This window comes from Melampsora larici-populina (assembly GCF_000204055.1).
Source record: "Melampsora larici-populina 98AG31 unplaced genomic scaffold MELLAscaffold_1, whole genome shotgun sequence".
In the NCBI taxonomy this organism is placed as follows: Eukaryota; Fungi; Basidiomycota; class Pucciniomycetes; order Pucciniales; family Melampsoraceae; genus Melampsora; species Melampsora laricis-populina.
The window spans coordinates 250,341-270,052 of record NW_006768765.1 but is presented as its reverse complement, the minus strand read 5'-3'; the positions used below and the strand labels follow the sequence as shown (position 1 = coordinate 270,052).

Genomic DNA, 19,712 nt, shown 5'->3' with positions numbered 1-19,712 from the left:
ATGATCAAATACAGAAACTACTATCTTGGGTCGAAAAGAGGTTATAGAATATTGGGACATAGGGCAGATGATGGATGTCACAATCATTTGTGATTTTCCTTTTGATAGAGGCGCGAGTCAAATGAATCAAAGGGACTGTAAGTGGGACTATGTTGCCATAGTTCATAGGTCAAAATCTAGCGAAGGGACAGCTTCGACGAGCGGTGTGCTCAGTTACCACCCTCGCAGGCATTCGCGCTGGTATCTTCAATGTGCGATTGGGTGTGCTGCCATGGAAGTTTGAGGGAACTCGGCATATCCGTGGAGCCCGGACGTGTATCAGGGTGTTCGGGGGGATGCACTGCGACTGGGCGAGAATAACTGCCGATTCGGATATATAAGCATAAGTTCTGGTACAGGTCCGACAAAAATACTCACGCTTCTTGGCTCTCAGGCGCGTGGCAGACAATTTGCGGTGGGGGGTAGCCAGGGGTGTTCGGCTGCGAGCGAGGTGAAGGAAGTCTAGAACTCGCGTTCAAATGGGCATATGCGGGTGTCGGATGGTAATAAGCTTGATAAGATGGGTAGGGTGATGAGCCATATTGAGGGGTCGCTGGTGCTGATGAAGAGGACATCTGGTAGGAGGATGGATACGTTGCGTATTGCCCAGTAACCGGCGAGGTTGGCGAACGGCTTATAGCTCCATGAGGACTGCGAGGATTGGCAAAGTGCGGACCGCGGAAGTCAAAAGCTCCCGAGGGAAAGGTGGGAGATGGGGAAGGTAAACTGTGCGCCATCCCTACCGCCGCATCAGCAGCGGCACGCGCCAGTTGGGTTTGAGCCTGTCTGCGAATGGGCTGTCGCACCTGGTGGGTCGAGTTACAGCCTGTGGGTGGCACGAGGATTCGGCGACGTGCATTGATGAACCAGTTGCTGACTATGATATGACATAGCGAAATTCATCAACAAACAAACACGCAATCGCATTCTAAGGAGGTAAAACGCACCTTGGTTCATATTAAGAGCAGTCTGCTCGCACAGAAACTTCTTCTCTTCCTCTGTCGGATAAGGGTGGCTCGTGTGAGACATCAACCAATTGCGAAGCAAAGCAGTGACTGAGAAGGTAACCAGACGTGGTCAGCTCGGGTTAGCCTATCACAAATAAAACAAACCAACCTGCTTGCGGAAGCTTTCCACGCCGACGGGGTGCTTGCCCATCAGAGGTGGCCCATCGACCTCCATCGCTTTTGGAAGCATCGGCAGCGGTCAACGACGGTTGTGAGACCGAACGGTTGCCCGAGGAAACGCCGGTCTGATTTCCGAGTGTCGCGGTACCACTGGCAGGGTACGGAGACCCCATGAGATGTGCAGCAGCGTGATGAGGAAACGCGCTGGCAGAAGTGCAATACGCCGGTGAGGAAGGCTCATGAACAGTAGGGGGTGATATCCGGCCGAACGCGGTAGTTGTATTCGGCGAGAAAGTTGCCGAGCTTGGTGTGATCGTCATGGACGGAGAGCCAGGGTAAGAGGCACGATGATGAAGGGCATGCTGGGAGTGGTGAGCATTGGTAGTACCAACCGGGGATGGCAAGGAAGGCATATACCCAGCAGGATGAGCCGAAAGGAGAGGCTGTGGATGGTGACTTGATAACACAAGGGGGCTGGCGGGATGAGAGGCAGCAGACCCATGCTGATGTTCAAGTTGAACGAATGAAGGGTGTTCAGAGCTTGCCGACTGCTTCGCTGAAACTGGATTTGTCGGAACACTTGGGGACTGTGAAAATTGTCGATCAAGTTGAGCAGACTGATCAACATGGCGGCAAGAGGTTCATTCATTCCACGCATAGACAAGGAAGATCAGTTTGAATTGAAATGGTGCGTCGGGTATCGTTAAATCAAGAACAATTGGGAAGACATTATCGGCATAAACGAGGAAGGCAGCAAAAAGTCAGCCCACAAGATACACTGGTTCGACGGAGAAGAATGAAGGACTAATTCGAGGCTTATAGCTCTGCGGCTGGGTCTAGAAGATGGATTTGTTGATTGTATGGGATTGGAGCTGAATAATTTGAGAGGAAAGGGATTGGAAACGCACAGGATTAGAATTTTGATCAGTGGGTTTATGCGACGATAGCGAATTTTCATGAGCATCGTCACTGCCCGGAGTAGAATGAAGATTGTGGTGTCTCTCGCTGTTGAAACCGGGTCGAATAAGGGGCAACCTGTTGTCCGCATGCCCTGTTCCTTGAGCTTGTTCTTCTCGAGTCATTATAGGAGGCAAGGCCTTTGTATCTTCGGCCCCCGATACACCGCGATATACATCTTGGGCTGAAATTGCAAAGTGGGACGGGGTAAGCACGAGGTGTGACGGCTTGTCTGAATTGCGGCTGTCGATTTGAGAGAAGAAAGTAGTTGTACGAAGTCGTTTAGTTGGTGGTATATGCTCATCCGCGTCCTGCTGATCGGGCGGACTCGCGCCACGGCTACAGGGTAATGTATCATTGGAAACATAACTGTTGGTGGTCGGATGAAGACTATTTTGATTTGCGAAGGCGGAAGACGAATCTGGGGACGAGCGAGAGGAAGGGCAAGTTGAGGCAGAGTATTGGTTGTAAGAGGAATTGTTTTGGGTGCGGTATGCGGATTGGTAACCCGCGGATGGTGGGGGAGAGAGTGAGAGCTGGTGAGACGTAAGAGCAGTGCCTACTGGCTTCGAGTTCATGATAGCGGCGTTGTCGATGGGACGATGGCGGAAGAGTTGAGAGTTCAATTTGAATGATAGAATTTAACGCGATGGGGTATGCCTTTGACTGGGAATATTAAGTTGTGCGCCAACTTGATACTTTCCAATGGCGCCTGTCGATCAGCTGGAGGCAAAGAGTGAAAATACTTTGACAGCTGATATTATCGATGGCGGAGCGCTAGCGCACCCTGACGAGACAAAAGTCGAGAGGTACACAGTTACGTCCCTTGCGAGTCTTCATAGAGAGATACAATCAGCAAATCCCGAATATCATACCAAAATGATGGACCAAGTAACTCACATTGAGGACGAAGTTGCGCAAACAAGAAATATGTCTTCTGCAGAGTTAGCGGGGAGAAAATTATATCTGGGTGTAGAGACCGATCGACAGTCTTGGTCAGTAAAGTTTGATCTTCAGGTATGAGGCAATTGGTCAAGAGGAAAGTTATCTAGAAAGTAATGAGATAGGCGTTCCGCTGTCAAGCATTGAGACGGCATGAACTAAGCAAGAGCCATGCGGTAAATCTTTTCGGAGCGGGGTGACAAGCGTGTACCGAAATATAAGCTACTCCGACCACAATGACGCTGTAGTATGATGAGGAAATTAAGCAGGCGACAGCTTTAGACAGCAGGAACCACAAGATAGACAAGATTATAAAGCCTGAAGGATTAAAAACTGTAAAATTGAGCCGAAACAGCAGACAGGACAACTCTTCCGTCAGATTTGAGTGACTGTCATTCAGCACCTCCAGCGAGATGTTCTTGTCCCTTACGCATCGTAAAAAAGGGCTGAAGCAAAAAGCGGTAAGCGACACCACAAAAGCCGATGTGGCGCAGGCGCAATGCTACTACGAAGGAAGTCATTCTGACCAACCGCGTACTTCACAAGGTAAAAGTCTCGAGTACCTCGCAGATCAAGGAGAAGACAATGGATATACTCGGAGAGATCGATGAGGTGACAAGGACTGAGCGCCATTGCAGGTAAGCGTGACATCTGGAGCTTCGCCAAACGAAGCAAGCAGGCAAGAGCCCGCTGTAGGCATGAAAGAGGCGTTTGTGGAAAGGGAAGGGGGAGATCTGGTAACGCACTACATTCATGTACCGTGAAGGCTGAAATAGAGTCAAGTAACTCTAGCGGGATAGATGCGCATAATTCTGTTGGGAATGTGACAAATCGTTCCCAGCCATACCTGCTGCCGTTATAAGGGTCAACAGGATGGTGTGTCGGGCATTTGGGGAAAGCAACATCGAGCCTGCTCGGGAAAAAGCAATCTTGATTCGCCGGACTGTTTCACAAGCAATGGCACCGCAGGAATGTTGTTGAGCTAAAGAAATCAAAAGCGAGGAAAGATTTGATGGCCAACTCTCGCACGAGCGGAATTCACACGCCGCGACTTGTGATCCAGCGCGAAGGACGCATAGCGGACAAGGATGGGAGAAGGATGGGAGACATGATGGGAGAAGGAAAATCTTGATGGCACTTTATGACCAAAATCACAACTGGTTCAATTGCGGAGAAAAATTATGTGAGATGGAACAGAAATTGTATGAAACAGATGGGCGAGATGGTTGGACGGTAGCATGAAGGCGTCATGATCACCAAAGACGAGGAATGGCAAAAAGACATGAGTTAAAGAGGAAGGACTCACCCTGGCGGAAGATTGAGACTTGGTTTGGGCAGATGTGGGATGGATTATGTGATCTCAGGATTAGTTGACAAGTATAAAAGAGTTTAGAAAGTTGAGATGAAATGGACGTTTGGACAACTTGAAGGATGGAAACTTTCGACAGGCCTGATGAAGAATTTAGACAGGAAGGGGAATAGGGAGCAATAAGGACAGGTTGTGTACTACACCTTGTTATACCCTTTCGAGGATGGTTTTACAAGCAATCAATTTGTGTAGCTGGTGCTAAAAAATATCAAAAAACTTACTAAATTCAAATTTTATCAAATTTCCTCGGATGCATTTCTCTATTCAAATTTTTGAACATGCACAGATCGTAATATGAGCCTTGAGATAGCAAAAGCGTCGCGTTGGGGAATTTGAAATCCGGACGGAAGCCGGTGTAGGTGAGATGAGTACAATGGCTGGTCTTGAGCTGCGTGCGCATTTGCAGCTATTTGCAGTCGACTTTGAAAAAGGAAAGGGTTCATGAATCATAACTTCATAGGGAGATTCAAAGTTTTCGTGTGACGCACGTAATTTTGAATGTCAGAGAGTAGCAAACACTTTGCTTTCCCACACTCGTTTTGTTTCCTCGAATTCGCAGTCAATGATACCAGATTGATTGAATTTAAGTATTTCCCCTCTTTGGTCTGTGCGGATGTGTCTTCTCTCTCACCCAGTTCTTTGCAATCTCTAGTCAGGTCCCCTAACGAAAACTGTTGACTTGGACTTGGTCTACGTAGAGTCCAATGACAGGTAATCAGATGGGTGGGAAATCAGCGAGGTACATTGTATTATGTATATGAAGCTAGCACCTCTCCACCGATGCTGACCACACAAGCTCACAATCCATCGAGAGACCGACATAAAAGTTTTGCAAACCACTGGTGTTGAAATTAGTGTTTCGAGGACGCAAGGAACGAAGAGGTTCCTCAAATATGTATTCAATGCTATTCAAAGTCGAATGCCCAAATAGGCCCAACTGGCAGTGCAAAACAAAACATGAGCGAATACGTAAAGGACACTTATTGAGCCGAATTATTTACGAAGGGGTCCCGAAAAGCACATTGGAGAGATACCTTTGAGACCCTTTGAGACCCGTCTCACGAGCTTGATTTTTACAGACCAACGCGTCTCAAAGCCCTGAAAGCTTGCAGCTGGCATGGACGTAGAAGAAGCGTTGCCAATCATCACTGCGTATCTACATATCCTTGATGAGCCCGATAGAAAACGCTAACGGGATGGCTGGGGCTAGGAGTAGAGTACGATCCAACACCTCCATTGCCAACGTGAACACCTCCACGATGCCCCTTCGGTTTAGTCTCAATCCGCTGAGCACCACGAGGCCGCATGAGGTTGAAAGTAATATGGTGTCTCGACTTTGATTCTACCTAGTAAAGAGGAGCAAGTGTTGCATTTCCTATCATACGACCTCATACGACCTCATACGACCTTGTAGACCCAAGCGAATCTAAGTGCAAGTCATCTACGTACTCCACAACAGCAAAACCAAACCCCATTCATTTCCGGTGTCAAGTTGTCGGGGTTTTGTTTAAGCGCAGTCTTTGGTAGTACTGGCATGATACATGAGCTGAAGCCTTCTTTGCACAGTTCCAACAATCCAATATATTTTGTAAGTGTATGTAGTAAAGGGCTCCTTGATCCTTGAAATGTTGTCAGGTTTTGATAATAGTCATCGGAATTGGTAGAATCAAAAAAAGAGCCAGAAAGCTCGTTGACGAGAAGAACATCAATACTTTGCAGTGGATTACAATTTACAAACTTGATTATCGATGTCTCAGCTTTTTTTGCCATGGCAGGGGGGGCTTGGTTGATTGTCCACTGTGTTGGTTCTTGATGGTGCCTCAGCCTGACGATCAAAGGTTGTCTTTGAGGGAAGGGCGCAACCCGCGTCTCCATCTCGAGAGGCGCCACGTGCGTTTCGGGGTGCGCGTATAGGGGCGGTACATTGAGCTGACGCACTTGATTCTTCAACTTCCTTGCGTTTGGACTCTGGAGCTCTGTCCAACTTGTCTTGACCAACTATTCCATCAAAATGAGCGCAAATGTCAAATCAAGTTTGGTTCACATCCCGTCAGAGTCTGATGCCTCCCCTACGACACATAGCAGCCACGATTCCCCGGAGCAGATGACTGAAGATGATGATCAACGATCGATCGCAACCCCAGTTCATCTGGACCAAAGAGCTCGTGGATTTGCCAACGAATTGGAGCCTGTTGAACCTTTATCAAGACTACCCATTGAACGACCTATCCAATCGGCAGAAGAACAAAAAATGAGTAATAATCCAACAGAAGAAATTCGTCCCAATCCCTCTACTTCGATGTCAAATATTGCTGAAGATGATCGAGTGAGTACATTGATGAGTACATTGACTTTTGGTTTTTGTTGACAAATTACTTATCAGCTTATATGATAGCCTGGTTCAGGTTTACCGCAATTACCTCCACGTAATCCATATGATCATCCAATCATCAGTTCTTCCTATTCTCAACTTCCGAGATCCAATCAGAGCATAATTCGATTTATGCGCTTATCATCTCGATGGTTCTTGTACGGTGGCACCTTATCAGGTATCATCGTCCTTCTATATCAGGTGAGCTTTTCAATCTCCAGCTCAGTCTTGAAATCATTTCAACTTCTCATGAGATTCAAGATAAAGTTAACCCAAATTTATCTTGTCTCTAGCGATATCTCTTCCCCTCTCTAGAGGCTCGCACACGCGCACTCACAGCTTTGACCGCCCTCGGAGTGAAGTTATACACTGGATGTCTCGAGCGCGTAGGGGATATTGCGAAATCATATTCCGGACTTCTAGGTAAACAGACGAAAGAAATTGAGCCTCAACAAACCGGAATATCCGAATCCGATCCAGCACCTGTAACTAAACTCGAAGATGAGACCACAGCGGTTTCAAATGATGCACCAATCCCACCTTCTTCAGAAGTTCAATCAAAACTTCAAGAACATAACCAGTCAATAAACCAATCACTTGCTCGTCTCGCTGATCTACTCCGACAAAGAGAATTGAGGAAAACCACATCTTCACCATTTGAAGAGCGTCTTAAGCGGCACGGAATTCCAGTTGAACCACAAGGCCCTCAAGTGATCACATTACATCATACTCTAAAAACCTTTGCAGAAGAGATGGAAGCAATCCGATCTTCGAATTCGATCCATCATAGTCATTTTGGCACAGCACGTCATTTCAGTCAATTTCTTCCACAGTTTTCTGATTCACAGAGTGGAAAGCCTGAAACGGTAGATAGACATCAAAAGGTTATCAATGAATTTAAAAATGAAATGCGTAGTTTAAAAGGTATGTTACTCAATCGAAGGAATTTTGCCACTTGGAACCCGGCTTGATATGGTTGGGAACATAGTATATGTAAAATTATTTATCGTGGAGAGATCCCAATTTCTCGTCGTTATTATCGTTTGATTTGTGTATTTGTGTTTGGTTGAACTAATTAGTTGATACTTCGGTACGAGTCATCATGGTATCAATCTCCTACTCAACCTTTTCATGATGAGGATCAATTCCTTAATCATTGGTACCACATGTGCCTTTTCTAGTACCCAGTTGAATCTGGCACGGCTGAGTAATTTCAATATGTCTCAGAACTTCGGGCTGTAGGCACGGGAAAGCCTTCTATTTAGTCTTTCATCTATTTTAAGGTCGGTTTTGCTTGTTCAACCATCATGCAAGTTTTAGAATCAGTTTCAGTCTGATCCGTGGAGGCATAAATATGTAAAGAAGTCAACAGATTTGGGTTTGATTTGGGTAGAGCTGAGTTTTAATCAAATTTACACCGCTAGCTCATGTCCTTCAGTCCACTTCTTTGGACATTGATTGGTTCAAAAGTTTAGACATGATTTGTGTTTTGTATAAGTCTATGACCCAATGAATGTAGCATTCTTAATTCCAAAATTGTACCTGTGCACAGAAGTTTTGACAGGGATCATGAGCACTGGATATAATATGATCCAAATCAACAAATCGCTAGTTCAGCGGGGTGGATCGAAGGGGAATTAAGTTGGGTGTGTACCTCTCAGCATCTGATTCTCGAGACGGTTCAAGGTGGAGTTTATTTTAAAAACCTGCCAACAAATTTCGCTGTGAAGTAACACTCGTTTGTGTATTTGACACTGCTACATAACATTGACCATCCATCTCGACATCGATTCGAAGTATTCAAGGTTGTTTCGAGAATACATATCGGTTTCTTTCCACTCCCAACGACCAGCATAACCACATCAGTCTCCAGCAGTGATGGCGACAGAGATAGATGATAAAGTGATCGGGTTGATCGGAATGGGTGATATGGGTCGGATGTATGCCGATCGATTATCCCAAGACCCCAAGCGTCGGTAAGCTCTATCTTTCAAAACACTTTCAACGGTTCAACTCATCGATAAAAACTTGATTGATACCATTCTCTTCTTTGTTGGTCATGGATTTAACAGTCTGTTAGTATGTGATCGTGCTGAACGTTATGAGTCGTTGAAAGCCGATTACAAAGGTTCGTTTTCAGTCATCGATCTTTGATGTCCCACTACCCTTCTTGACTCACGCTGATATTTCACTGGATTGTCGGTTTCAGATCGTCCAAATGTAGAAGTCATGAAAAACGGTCATTTAGTCAGTCGAGCCGCCGATTTTATAATTTATTCAGTCGATGCAGAATTCTTAGAATCAGTTGTGGCTCAATATGGTCCATGTAAATCTACTTCTCTCATCTTCTCACTTAAATCATAATGGTCTCAAGAAAAATTGAATTCAAATTGCAGTATACTCAAAATTCTTGATTATGCATATCCGATCGATTTTTGCGGAAATGATCAGCTACTAAACCAGGTGCAATAGTCGCTGGTCAAACTTCCGTTAAAGCACCCGAACGAGCTGCATTTGAAAAATGTTTACCACCAGATGTGAAGATTTGTTCGGTTCACTCACTTCATGGACCATCAATTTCACCCGACGGAGAGGCACTCGTGAGTTCTTTTTCCTTGTTTTAGATGAGAATTATTGGTGATCGAATGATTTGTTGGTAGATCCTGGTACCACATCGATGTTCAGATGCAGATAAGGAACTGGTCAAACACGTACTTGCGCCAATGCGTAGTAGATATGTCGAACTTACTTATGAAGAACACGATGAGGTGACCGCCAACACCCAAGCATGTACCCATGCAGCATTTCTCAGGTTAGTACCTGGTCTTTACAGTTCATAATCCAAATTACATTTCTTCAAATTAACAAGATCAACTTTGGCAGTATGGGAACGGCATGGCATGCAGCCGGTAACTTCCCCTGGGAACTTGGAAGGTATGTTCGTGGTATCGAAGTGGCCAAAATCAATATCGTGCGTTCTTCCCCTAAGAAAGAGCTGATTGGACTCAATTTTCAACTCCTCACTTTCTCGATCATCTCTCTAACCTTTGCATGAATTCTTCTTAGGCTCTACGAATTTATTCTGCAAAGTGGCATGTTTATGCCGGTTTGGCCATCTTGAATCCAGCCGCAAAACGTATGATAGACCAATATGCACGATCAGTCACTGAATTATTCACCATGATGATCTCAGCGAAAGAAGAAGAACTAAAAACCCGAATCTTAAGCGCAAGAGACTACGTATTTGGTTTACCAGGTTCATATCATGCAACTGCTTCACCAATCTTTCCTTCAGATGAATTCTTTTCAGATTTTGCAGTAGGAGAACCATCAGATTCACCTTCACCACCAAACAGTCATTTAACTTTATTAGGAATCGTAGATTGTTGGCATCAACTTAAGATCAATCCATTCGATCATTTAGATTTAGCTGCTACACCTGTCTTTAGAATGTGGTTTGGATTGATTCAATTTTTATTTCAATCAACTGATCGTCTAGAAGCTACCATTTCAGCTTCAATTCATGATTTAAGTTATAGAAGTGATGATTGTGAATTCGTTTTAGCTGCTCGGGGTTGGTCTCAATGTATTAGTTATGGAGATTTTGGACTTTATCGTCAGAGGTTTGAACATACTGCTGAATTCTTTAGTCCTATGTTTGAAGAAGGTAAAGGTAAGATTGGCGAGATGATGAAATACGCCTTTAAGGTATGTTTGTTCCTTAACAGATGTGTCTGAAGAAATTCATCACATTTATATTGACTCAAACTGATCCTTGGTATCTTGATTGACATTTTTAGCCTGTGGCCGAAGTGAAACGACGGGACAGCACCTAACCACAACAGATATCGTCACGCTCAATCACACTATCGGCAAGACTGGCTCAATCTTGATTCCCAGCGACCTTGTGATCTTTCATACAACTCTCAACATGATTAACTTATAGCCCTAGTCAGTTTGATAATACAGGCATCTGTTGGGTTATACCGAGTTTGAGGTTGTGCAGTCATATATTTTAGTACACATATCTAGGCACAAGTTTCCAGTTAGTAGAGCCTGGTGTGCTACTTGGGTTGAAAGGGCGCAAAAGGACTGATTGGCATGCAGAAGCGATAAAAACATGCAATGGACCCTGTTACTTTGTATCTCTTGTGCGGAGAAATGTGCGGAGCCCTGGGGTAGCAGTTCAGCATATCATCTTCTGCGGGGCAAAATTCAAATTGGGTAGGCAAGCAATCATTTTTGTGTTCATTCCATCAAGAATGGATCTTATCTCTCACCATTTTGAGCTTTTTTGGGATGATTCTACTTTTGCATGTGTCTTGCGTATAATAAGGCTATTCAAGATTTGAGAAGGTGCCTCTGGAAGTGTCAAGAATTGACATCCAGAAGTTGTGTCAGAGGTTTCTTGAGTGACACTTCTGGAGTGCCTTTGTAACTTTGAGAGCCCCATCAAGTGCTGTTCCTCATCACATCATGTTCATATGACCTTATCATGCTGTGGGTCTCAGTCTGGCAGCAAGTCTTAATACTCAAAGAAGCTGCACATCGTGAACATGTGCACAAGGGGTCTACATGGGGTTCACTTCTCAAGGCCACTTCTCAAATCTTGAATACCCTTAATGCACTGCCCCCAGCTGTAGGCCAGAGATTATTGCAACTTGAATAGGATCTCAACAAGATTTCAAAATGATTTCAACATGATCTCAGGGGAGAGATCTAACATCAATTATTGGCCTTTTCAAACATCATCACTAATGCATTATATCCTCAGTTTAAGCCAATGATAGCATGTCCTACTTCAGATATACAACCTATAATTTCCCTGAACCTTTCAAGGAATTGAATTGATATTTTTCAGATAAAATGAATGGCTTCAACATGACTTAAGATTGGATGTTTCAATGATTCAAAATTTAAATATGGCCATTGATTTTGGCCATTGAATAAGATAGAATTTATAAGCAATCAATTTTGATCTGGTACAAAACTGCATATGTAAGCATTATGTTGTACCTTTTTGGTGGTGCACAAGTTGGTCACACATTCAGCACAGCAATTAACAAACTGAGTCCTTCCTAAGAAGAGTATGTTTGTTCCTTATTGTAGATGAGCCTTGATGAACTCATTGCATTCAAATGGAGCCAAGTTGATCCTCAATGGCTTGGATGACTTTTTCAGCCTGTGGCCAAAGCTAAATGATGGGACAGAACCTAACAATGAATGATATTGGCAAGCTTCAAGCTGGAAAAATGTCTAAAATACTACATCAAGACACTACTTATAAATTTTGAATTTTGAAAACACTTTAGAAATACCTGCCTGAAAAGCACATTCCTGGTAATTCATGTTTTGTAAAAAGATGAAGGGCTGGGAGGCCAAAGCGCATAAATGTTTACCCAGCTGTTGTCACACATGAACAAAATATTCTCCTTACTGGCTCAATATATTTACAAACACCTACAAATCATCACATAGCAAGCTTGTAATCATTCTTCCAGATCTTAATATCACCAACCTAGATTCTTAGCTACTTGAAAAATATAAACATCTTACTTTTCCACAAACAGCCAGGTTTTTGAAATTTTGGGGTTCCATAGTCACATGTCTTAGGAGACCTACTAAGGTGCAAGTTGTATTGAGATAAAGCACAGTCTGCTGCCTGGGATTCAGAATGCAAAAAAATAATTGCTGATGAATGCAGAAGCAGTAAAAGTATGACAAACCTGGAAATCAGAATTATCAAAACTGATGATAAAACTTAGCAGAAATACCAAACAAGTTTTGGAAAAATATTTGGGTGAAATTTCCCCAAGGCTAACTGTCCAGAGTATGATGATAATTTATGTTTAATCATCACCCTACAGGTTGGCCAGTGAACAACATAGAAGATAAGATAACTTTCAAAAATAACAACAATCAATCAACAAAACATCAAGAAGGTAAGTGGTCTAGCCAACACTTACTTACAGTCCTGACTATCATATTACTGGTTAAATATGATCAACTGGTCAATTGGTAACTAAAGGATTACAGTGAACAAAGCCAAATAAAGGTGAGTTCTATCTACTGTCTGATGACAGAAGATAAGCTGGTTTTCTATTCTGAAATTTGATGTAGAGCAACCTGAGCCAAACTTCAGAGATCTTGTTAGTGATGAGCTGAAAAACTGGTGGTAGAGACCAAGTAATATTACTTACCTCAAAAGATTAAGTAAGGAAGGAGTTTTTTTGTTTTGAAATTTCTAGCTAATGTAACCCATTAGAAATCTAACACAGCCAGAAAGTACAAGGTACAATGCAACCTCATGAAGCTAGATGAAAGGTGATCAGATGGTTTGTCCTGTTTGGTGCTACACATGGTTGGTCAAAGTTGAACTTTAGTTGGTGAGTAAACCCTAAAGGCTGTTTACTAGATCTGGTGCCCCAGATTTTTTCTCATGCGTTACTTTTCAAAGCAATAAGATTTCTTTGAGAAGAAACAAATAAGATCAAATTTTGATTGACTAACCAAATCTATCAAATTTGTAAAGATCAATTTCTACAGTGAGACAAATGTGCAATTTTGAAGAGAACTTATAAGTAACTCAATCACTCACTCACAGAACAGATCCCTACTCAAGTTTTTACTAAGTTTGTGAATTTCCAGCTTACGGCAATGTAATAGTATAAGAGTTTAAAATTAGGCGATTGATAAACCACGCCGACTTCAAAGCTGGTTTGACGCCGGTTTTTTCAAACCGGATTCCTTCAGAAGATGTACAGCTGCTATACTGAGGTACAGACTGGTACAGAGCTGTACCACTTCTACTGCCTTCAGAGTTTTTCTAGGTTTTTCTGCAGCCGGGGTTTTGTTTTGCTTCTGACGCCGGCTTTTGATTCGGATAAAGATGTTTGAAGTTTGGACAAAAATAACTGAAGCCGCTGCCTACCTTTAAGAACTAGGAGCCGCGAGTAGATAGAAACAATCATGAGGTTTGCAATTGGTTTGCTTCTTCACAATGGAAACCTCAAAACAGAGCATGCTATCACAATAATCGGTGATTTCTAGTAGTGTCAAAGAAGTCGATGAACGATGAGTCAAAGACAGAGATATGCCGCATTTTGATGTATATCATGTTTCTTGTGATTGGTCCAAGCTTTGTTCAATCGTCCAACATTGCAAATGGAAACATTTTCAATAGCCCTTCATCTCAGACAAGTAGAAACTCTCAATGTTTACTACAACTACCGAAATTGAGTATGTAGAACATGAATTTCTCTAGTCACCTTCTCAGAAACAAGAATTAGGATTGATCAGCGGTGAAAACAATCCAAAAACTTTCAAAAGGAATAACGCCGAGTCTGTCAAAACCCGGCGTCAGAAATAGTTTGAAGAGGTTTGAAGGCTGTAGAAGTGGTACAGCTCTGTACCTCAGTATAGCAGCTGTACATCTTCTAAAGGAATCCGGTTTGAAAAAACCGGCGTCAAACCAGCTTTGAAGTCGGCGTGGTTTATCAATCGCCTAAAATTATATTGGAAGCAGATTTCTTGATTCTTAGGTAAACCTGCACTATCAATCGTTGTGAGCTTTGTCAACGAGTGAGTATGAGGACAAGACAGCTCAACGCTATATAATTATCAGGAATCATACAACTACTCAGAATCTTATCGTATAGCCAAGATACATGATTTGAGACGAACCAAAGCACAGATAAAAGATCAAGCTCAAGTAAATTCACAATTGTTAATGGAGGATATGTTACCTTCCTCAAAAATTACTTTCATTCAAAAATAAAATGATGATTTCTTTTAGAACATAAAGGGATAAAAAGATAAAAAAAATTAATTGACATAAAAAAAGATGTTAAATAAGTTGCCAAGAGAGAGAGAGAGAAGAAAAAAAAATCAAAAATCAAAATGTGAAACACTAATCGAGAAAGCAAAAAAAAAGAATTAGTGAATAACAAGACACTTTAACTTTCTAATTAAAAAAAACAACAACGACAAATCAAACAGATTCTTTACTTCTTCTCAATCACACAAGAAGTCAAATAAATGTGTTTCAATAATAAGAAAAAAAAGATTCGAAAAGGAAAAAACTTCACAATCAACAGATGAAGAACACGAAAGAGTTTCTCAACTTCCGATTAACAACTTACTTCAAATGCCGATTTGAAATTTACAAACATATTCAAGCAACCCCATCATTTCTTTATCTTGACCAGTTAATCCTGTGTCATCTCCTTTGTCATGCTTGACAATCCTTTTAATCTCCCTCATCATCTCAGTGCCGATCTCGGGGGTCCAAGACTCAGCCGCCACAAACCCTTTTAGCTCGCTTTCGTACTCGCTCCAACTCTCTCCCCAAATCTCGTGAGGCAATCTGAATCCAGACCTTTTAGAAATCCGGGATCCAATAGCGTGTGACAGTATCAACGGCGGCAGCTCTTGTAATGCTCGTGTCAAGGTCAAACAGATTGATGTACCGGGGATGTGACCACGATCGTGATTGTTGAGAGACAGGCCGTTGTTGGCTACAGAGGCCTCGAGACAATTGTACAGCTTGGCTGGATGAAGTAGTGCAAGTAAAATGAGTTGAAAGGCCGATAAAGCCTCTAGAGCTTCATTCATGGCGTCCCGCACCAGATCTCCATCGTCGCCCGTATTGACCAGGAAGCCGTGTGTGCAAAAAACACAATCGAGACTGTTTGGAGTAAGTGAAGCACCGGCATTGTCGTTCTGACCTAGTCCAGCGATGTCCTTCACAAACTGGTTGATCGTTACCGAAAAGGCTTTGACCTCCAATGCCAGCTCATTGTAGATTACATATTCGGGCGTGAGTGGAGGAGAAGGTGATCTTTTCACGCCTCGAAGAATATGGCGAGCCCCTCGGAGTCCCAAGTACGCAGAGTCGTGATGTACGGTAGGAAGCTGTAATGGTGGTTGACCGTACGATGGGACAGCCGGTCGGGCCGCAAAGGCCAACATGCCTTTCCAGACAGCTTGTGAAGCCACACTAACCATCCACTTCTTACTTTCCGGTCCGCAAGCGAGCTTGACCATCAAGAGCCGGCGGACGCCCTCGAGAATCGAAGTGAGTTCGCTGAGATGGTCGGGGGTGTGTGCAGGTGAACCCCAGGAGCTGCTCAAAACGCCGACTCCAGAGGCGCGACCGAGTGCAAGAGGCAAGACCTTGAGTGATGACTGAAGGCCGTTAGGATCACTAAGCCGAAAACGCGAGATTCGCGACATAACTTGGCTTTTGATCTCCATCAAGTAAGGCCCCATGAAGCGTTGAATAATCGCATCGAGCTTTGAACCGAACGGACCGAGACCATCCAATAAGACCTTTGGGACTTCACCTTCCCACCCTACACCAGCACAAATCTCATCAACACAATTGCGAACCACCCAGGCAGATTTGACGACTTCGATGTTGTACCGCAACTCCAGTGGAAGAGAACCATCGACCTCCTTCGCATTCTTGGGAACGAAAAGTAGCGATGGGTTGGAAGCAATGGGCACAAGTAGCGGGTCTAAACGTCCCACATATATGGTGAGAGCCGGGATGATAGCTGTGCGCAATAAAGCTCGTAGGATGTACGAATCGCGGCTGGCAACAGTAAGCTCACTGAAGTAAAGATGAAAATGTCAGCAATCTACCGGCTACGTTCAGACTTGCAAGACGAGCTTACTGTCTCAAAGCTTCTGAAAACGAAGAAGCGACCGTAGGCTTTGGGGCAGAGCGCCCATTGCAGGCCAAGCCATTCTCAACGGCCGACGGGAAAACCTTGTTGACCAGGTCCCTCATTCGAGTGCCGACCTTGCTGACATAGCTAGCCTCTAGTTGTTGAAGAGGCATTTTAGCATCCTGGGTCAATGGCGAAGGGCCCACATGAGCGACTTCCTTGGGTGAACTAGCTCGACTGATGTTAGGAGACGCCTTCGTGCTGACAGATAGCAAAGTTGATAGAAGAGGCCTGTGGGCTCCAGAGGTGTGAGGAGTAGGTTGGATTGTGTGACCGCATGCCACAGTAGGCGCAGGCGCCATTACCATCGTGTGATGAGGCCTACGAGTCAAGGGTACCAGTGAAGATGGCTTAGCAGGCAGAGGGGCCACGACATGCGGTTCGTCGTTGGAGTTACCCCAAGAAAGCTGCACATTGGGAGGGGTGGTGTAAGTGATATTCAAGTCACTCTTAGGAGCCATCGAACTGGCTGATTTGGTGCGAGGCGTGGGCCGATGAATGACCAATTGTTCGTCAGAGAGGTAGTAATCCTCGTTGGAAGTTAAGCGAGAAGGGACGGTGGGCTGAACCGTGGTAGGTGAGGGCGATGAGGTCATAGACCGGGGAGTAGAGTTTTGAGAAGCGGAGCGAGAGAGGGAGAGTTGCGTAAGGCTCTTGATGGCGACCATTTTTATAGGAGATGACTAGACAATCTGAAAATGTATGTGGGGTCAGTCTGAAATCCAAGGCCGAGTTACAAGCATTAGGAAAGGTCACCAACGTTTGAGCAAATTTCTCAGGTTGTTAGTTGTTGTCCAGAATGTTTGTTTGTGATTGAGAAGCCCGGGAATAATTCGAGCTAGCCAGATAAGAAGGCGAGGAGAGACTAGAGTCGGCGGTTGATTGGAGTAGGGTCTAGACCTGCCAAGAATGGTGCTTGCAGCGCTCGTGGACCGACGGAGAAGATGTAGAGGGAAAGTCCGAAGGAGTCTTTCATTGATGTTGGGGATGAATCGATGGGTTGAGTAGCAAGTTGAACTCTTGAGCGGAGATCGATTGATAAGCTGGAGAAACAACTGATGTTGTTGTATAAATACGCCAATGACAAAACGAAGAAGGCACGTAGAGTAGACCAAATCAAGATAAAAAAAGGTCAGTAAAGTGATGAAAGGCAAGTTATGGAAGGCGGAAGCTTGTGAGAAGTGACCAGGTCGGACTGAAAGTTAATACAAGAGCAAGCGCACTGATGACGATTTGAAAGATGGAGAGAAGGGGGTTGAGCGCAGTTAGATAATAGTGATATAAACTCTGCACCCAATGGCGGAGATCAGGTCAGACGAGTTAAGGCACAATGGGTTGAGCTGCGTGCCTTAGTGAAAGGAGATGTATGCTACAATGAACCGGTTCAGGCCTGTAATTCGGGAGAATTAGGAACAGTTGACCAAATGATAATCCCAACTAGGGTGATGCCAAGGCAATAAATTTAAGAGGTTCAGGTACAGCCTGGTACAGCAAAGGCTTGACAACCGGAATCAAGACTTGCCATCCAAAGCTTTTGGATAAGTAAGTTGAGGTTGGTAAGATGTCTGATGAAGTTTGTCAGCCGGCTATGATTAGATTGATGGGATTGCAAAAACGGGATATCAACCCAAACTTAAAGGATGACGAAGATAGAACTCTGGAATTGGTGCTCGACCGAGGAAGGTGTGAGAACGTGACTCCAAAAAGACGATATATAATAAAGGAGCCCAGTCGAAACATAATAATGGATTTACGGCCAAACCATCTTGGTACGTGATGAACGGTCTTGAACGGTCAAGGGAGGAAGAAAGAAAATGAAAGATTTGATAGTGATGCATAAAAGGCAATGATTTACCTGCCTCCGACTGTGTCAGGGTTAGGAGAGGAAACGCAGAATGAACTTGAACGGTCGGTCTTGCTCATTCGGGGTTGAAGGGATTTGATGTTGATGATGCTTGAAAAGATTATCAGCCTTGATTCTTCTTCAAGACCGAAATTGAACCTGAGGATGAAGGAAAGCGCAGAAAGCGATGGATCGATAGTTTCTTGAGTTTTTGATTTCTTTTTGCGAGATAATATTGCCAAAAAAGCTGCCAATAAATGCAGACGTAATCGAGGTGAGTAAGTAAAGAGTTTATGATGACTGGTTGATATCGATGGTGGGGAAGTTTAAGCAGAATTTGAAATCGACTTGGATTCGATGAAAGTTAAAACTCCGGCTCGGGAGTCTGACTACTTGATGATTTCAACTCTCAATCCAAATCAAATCAAGAATGTTCAAGGAAAAATCCGAATTTGGATAATTTCACAAGCTTGATCGTTCCATAACATCCTTCATTTCTCGTTACACTTCTTCAAGCTTGTTCTGTCACGGGTCACTTTAGCAGGGTACGCAGCTGTAACATCTGATCTTCAAACTTCAAACTGCGATCGAATCTTGATAACAGCCAAAACAGCTTGGCTAATCAGCTTGACTCTGAGTAAGAGACTCATACGATATACAGTCGAACCCGCGCAATTGCATAATTTGGGGGGAACATCGGGCCTATGCAATTTCATAGGTTATGCAAAGTGAGGTAAAATACAGGATAGGTTAAAATGCATAAAGTTATGCATATATGCGGAAATAGGCCAAAATACATAACATTATGCATTTTTGCAGGTTATGAGCTAGGCTTTAAGACTTAGGGCTCAAGGTTTATGCCTAATTATGTACTTTTTATCCTGTATTTTGAGTAAAAGCTATGCAATTGGGCTTCCAAGACCCGGTTTTTTTGGGTTTTGACTTATGCATTATCATTTTTGACAAAATTATGCAATAAATGCAATTTTTAGCCCGCACCTAGTCGGGGAAAGTCCTGGCCTATGCAAAAAGGCTGATTATGCAGTTGCGCGGGTATGCAATTGCGCGGGTTTGACTGTACTGCATCTTCAAGCTATCTCTGCACTCTTGCCTGATCAAGTTGATCCACATTGAGTTTTTGTAACTCAATTCATCAGCCGATCATTTTAGTCACGAGCCATGCAAGATCAGTATCCCCACCGCCAAGAAAATGGCCAGGTAATTTACAAAGGTATGCCTGTACCTCCCAAGAACAATTTTGTAGCAGACCTTTGTGATCAATCAAGTAAAGTTGGGCAAACTTTCTGGCAGTTGATCAATCTGCATAATTTAT

At 43.7% G+C, this 19,712-nt stretch overlaps 5 protein-coding genes across 5 annotated transcripts; 3 read left to right on the top strand and 2 right to left on the bottom strand.

The window, feature by feature from the left end:
* Positions 1–209: 209 nt before the first annotated feature.
* On the bottom strand, positions 210–2,701 carry MELLADRAFT_86714 (uncharacterized protein; the record flags this gene model as incomplete). The annotated part of the gene is made up of 6 exons (XM_007403438.1): positions 210–360; positions 418–916; positions 987–1,094; positions 1,156–1,783; positions 1,937–2,002; positions 2,075–2,701. The coding sequence occupies 6 exons, from the start codon at positions 2,699–2,701 to the stop codon at positions 210–212; spliced, it is 2,079 nt and encodes a 692-aa protein (XP_007403500.1).
* A 127-nt stretch (positions 2,702–2,828) lies between these two features.
* MELLADRAFT_58326 (uncharacterized protein) lies at positions 2,829–3,454 on the top strand (the record flags this gene model as incomplete). The annotated part of the gene is made up of 2 exons (XM_007404109.1): positions 2,829–3,140; positions 3,314–3,454. The coding sequence occupies 2 exons, from the start codon at positions 2,829–2,831 to the stop codon at positions 3,452–3,454; spliced, it is 453 nt and encodes a 150-aa protein (XP_007404171.1).
* Positions 3,455–6,432: 2,978 nt separating this feature from the next.
* MELLADRAFT_76221 (uncharacterized protein) lies at positions 6,433–7,982 on the top strand (the record flags this gene model as incomplete). Its single annotated transcript, XM_007404110.1, has 3 exons — positions 6,433–6,760; positions 6,830–7,006; positions 7,099–7,982. 3 exons carry the CDS (start codon positions 6,446–6,448, stop codon positions 7,774–7,776), a joined length of 1,170 nt encoding a protein of 389 aa, XP_007404172.1.
* A 618-nt stretch (positions 7,983–8,600) lies between these two features.
* MELLADRAFT_41385 (uncharacterized protein) lies at positions 8,601–10,831 on the top strand (the record flags this gene model as incomplete). Its single annotated transcript, XM_007404111.1, has 8 exons — positions 8,601–8,781; positions 8,878–8,933; positions 9,015–9,131; positions 9,257–9,405; positions 9,466–9,617; positions 9,689–9,776; positions 9,872–10,513; positions 10,606–10,831. 8 exons carry the CDS (start codon positions 8,684–8,686, stop codon positions 10,639–10,641), a joined length of 1,338 nt encoding a protein of 445 aa, XP_007404173.1.
* Positions 10,832–14,392: 3,561 nt separating this feature from the next.
* MELLADRAFT_76219 (uncharacterized protein) lies at positions 14,393–18,763 on the bottom strand (the record flags this gene model as incomplete). Its single annotated transcript, XM_007403437.1, has 4 exons — positions 14,393–16,418; positions 16,483–17,228; positions 17,297–17,591; positions 18,392–18,763. The coding sequence occupies 2 exons, from the start codon at positions 17,202–17,204 to the stop codon at positions 14,948–14,950; spliced, it is 2,193 nt and encodes a 730-aa protein (XP_007403499.1).
* Positions 18,764–19,712: the final 949 nt, after the last annotated feature.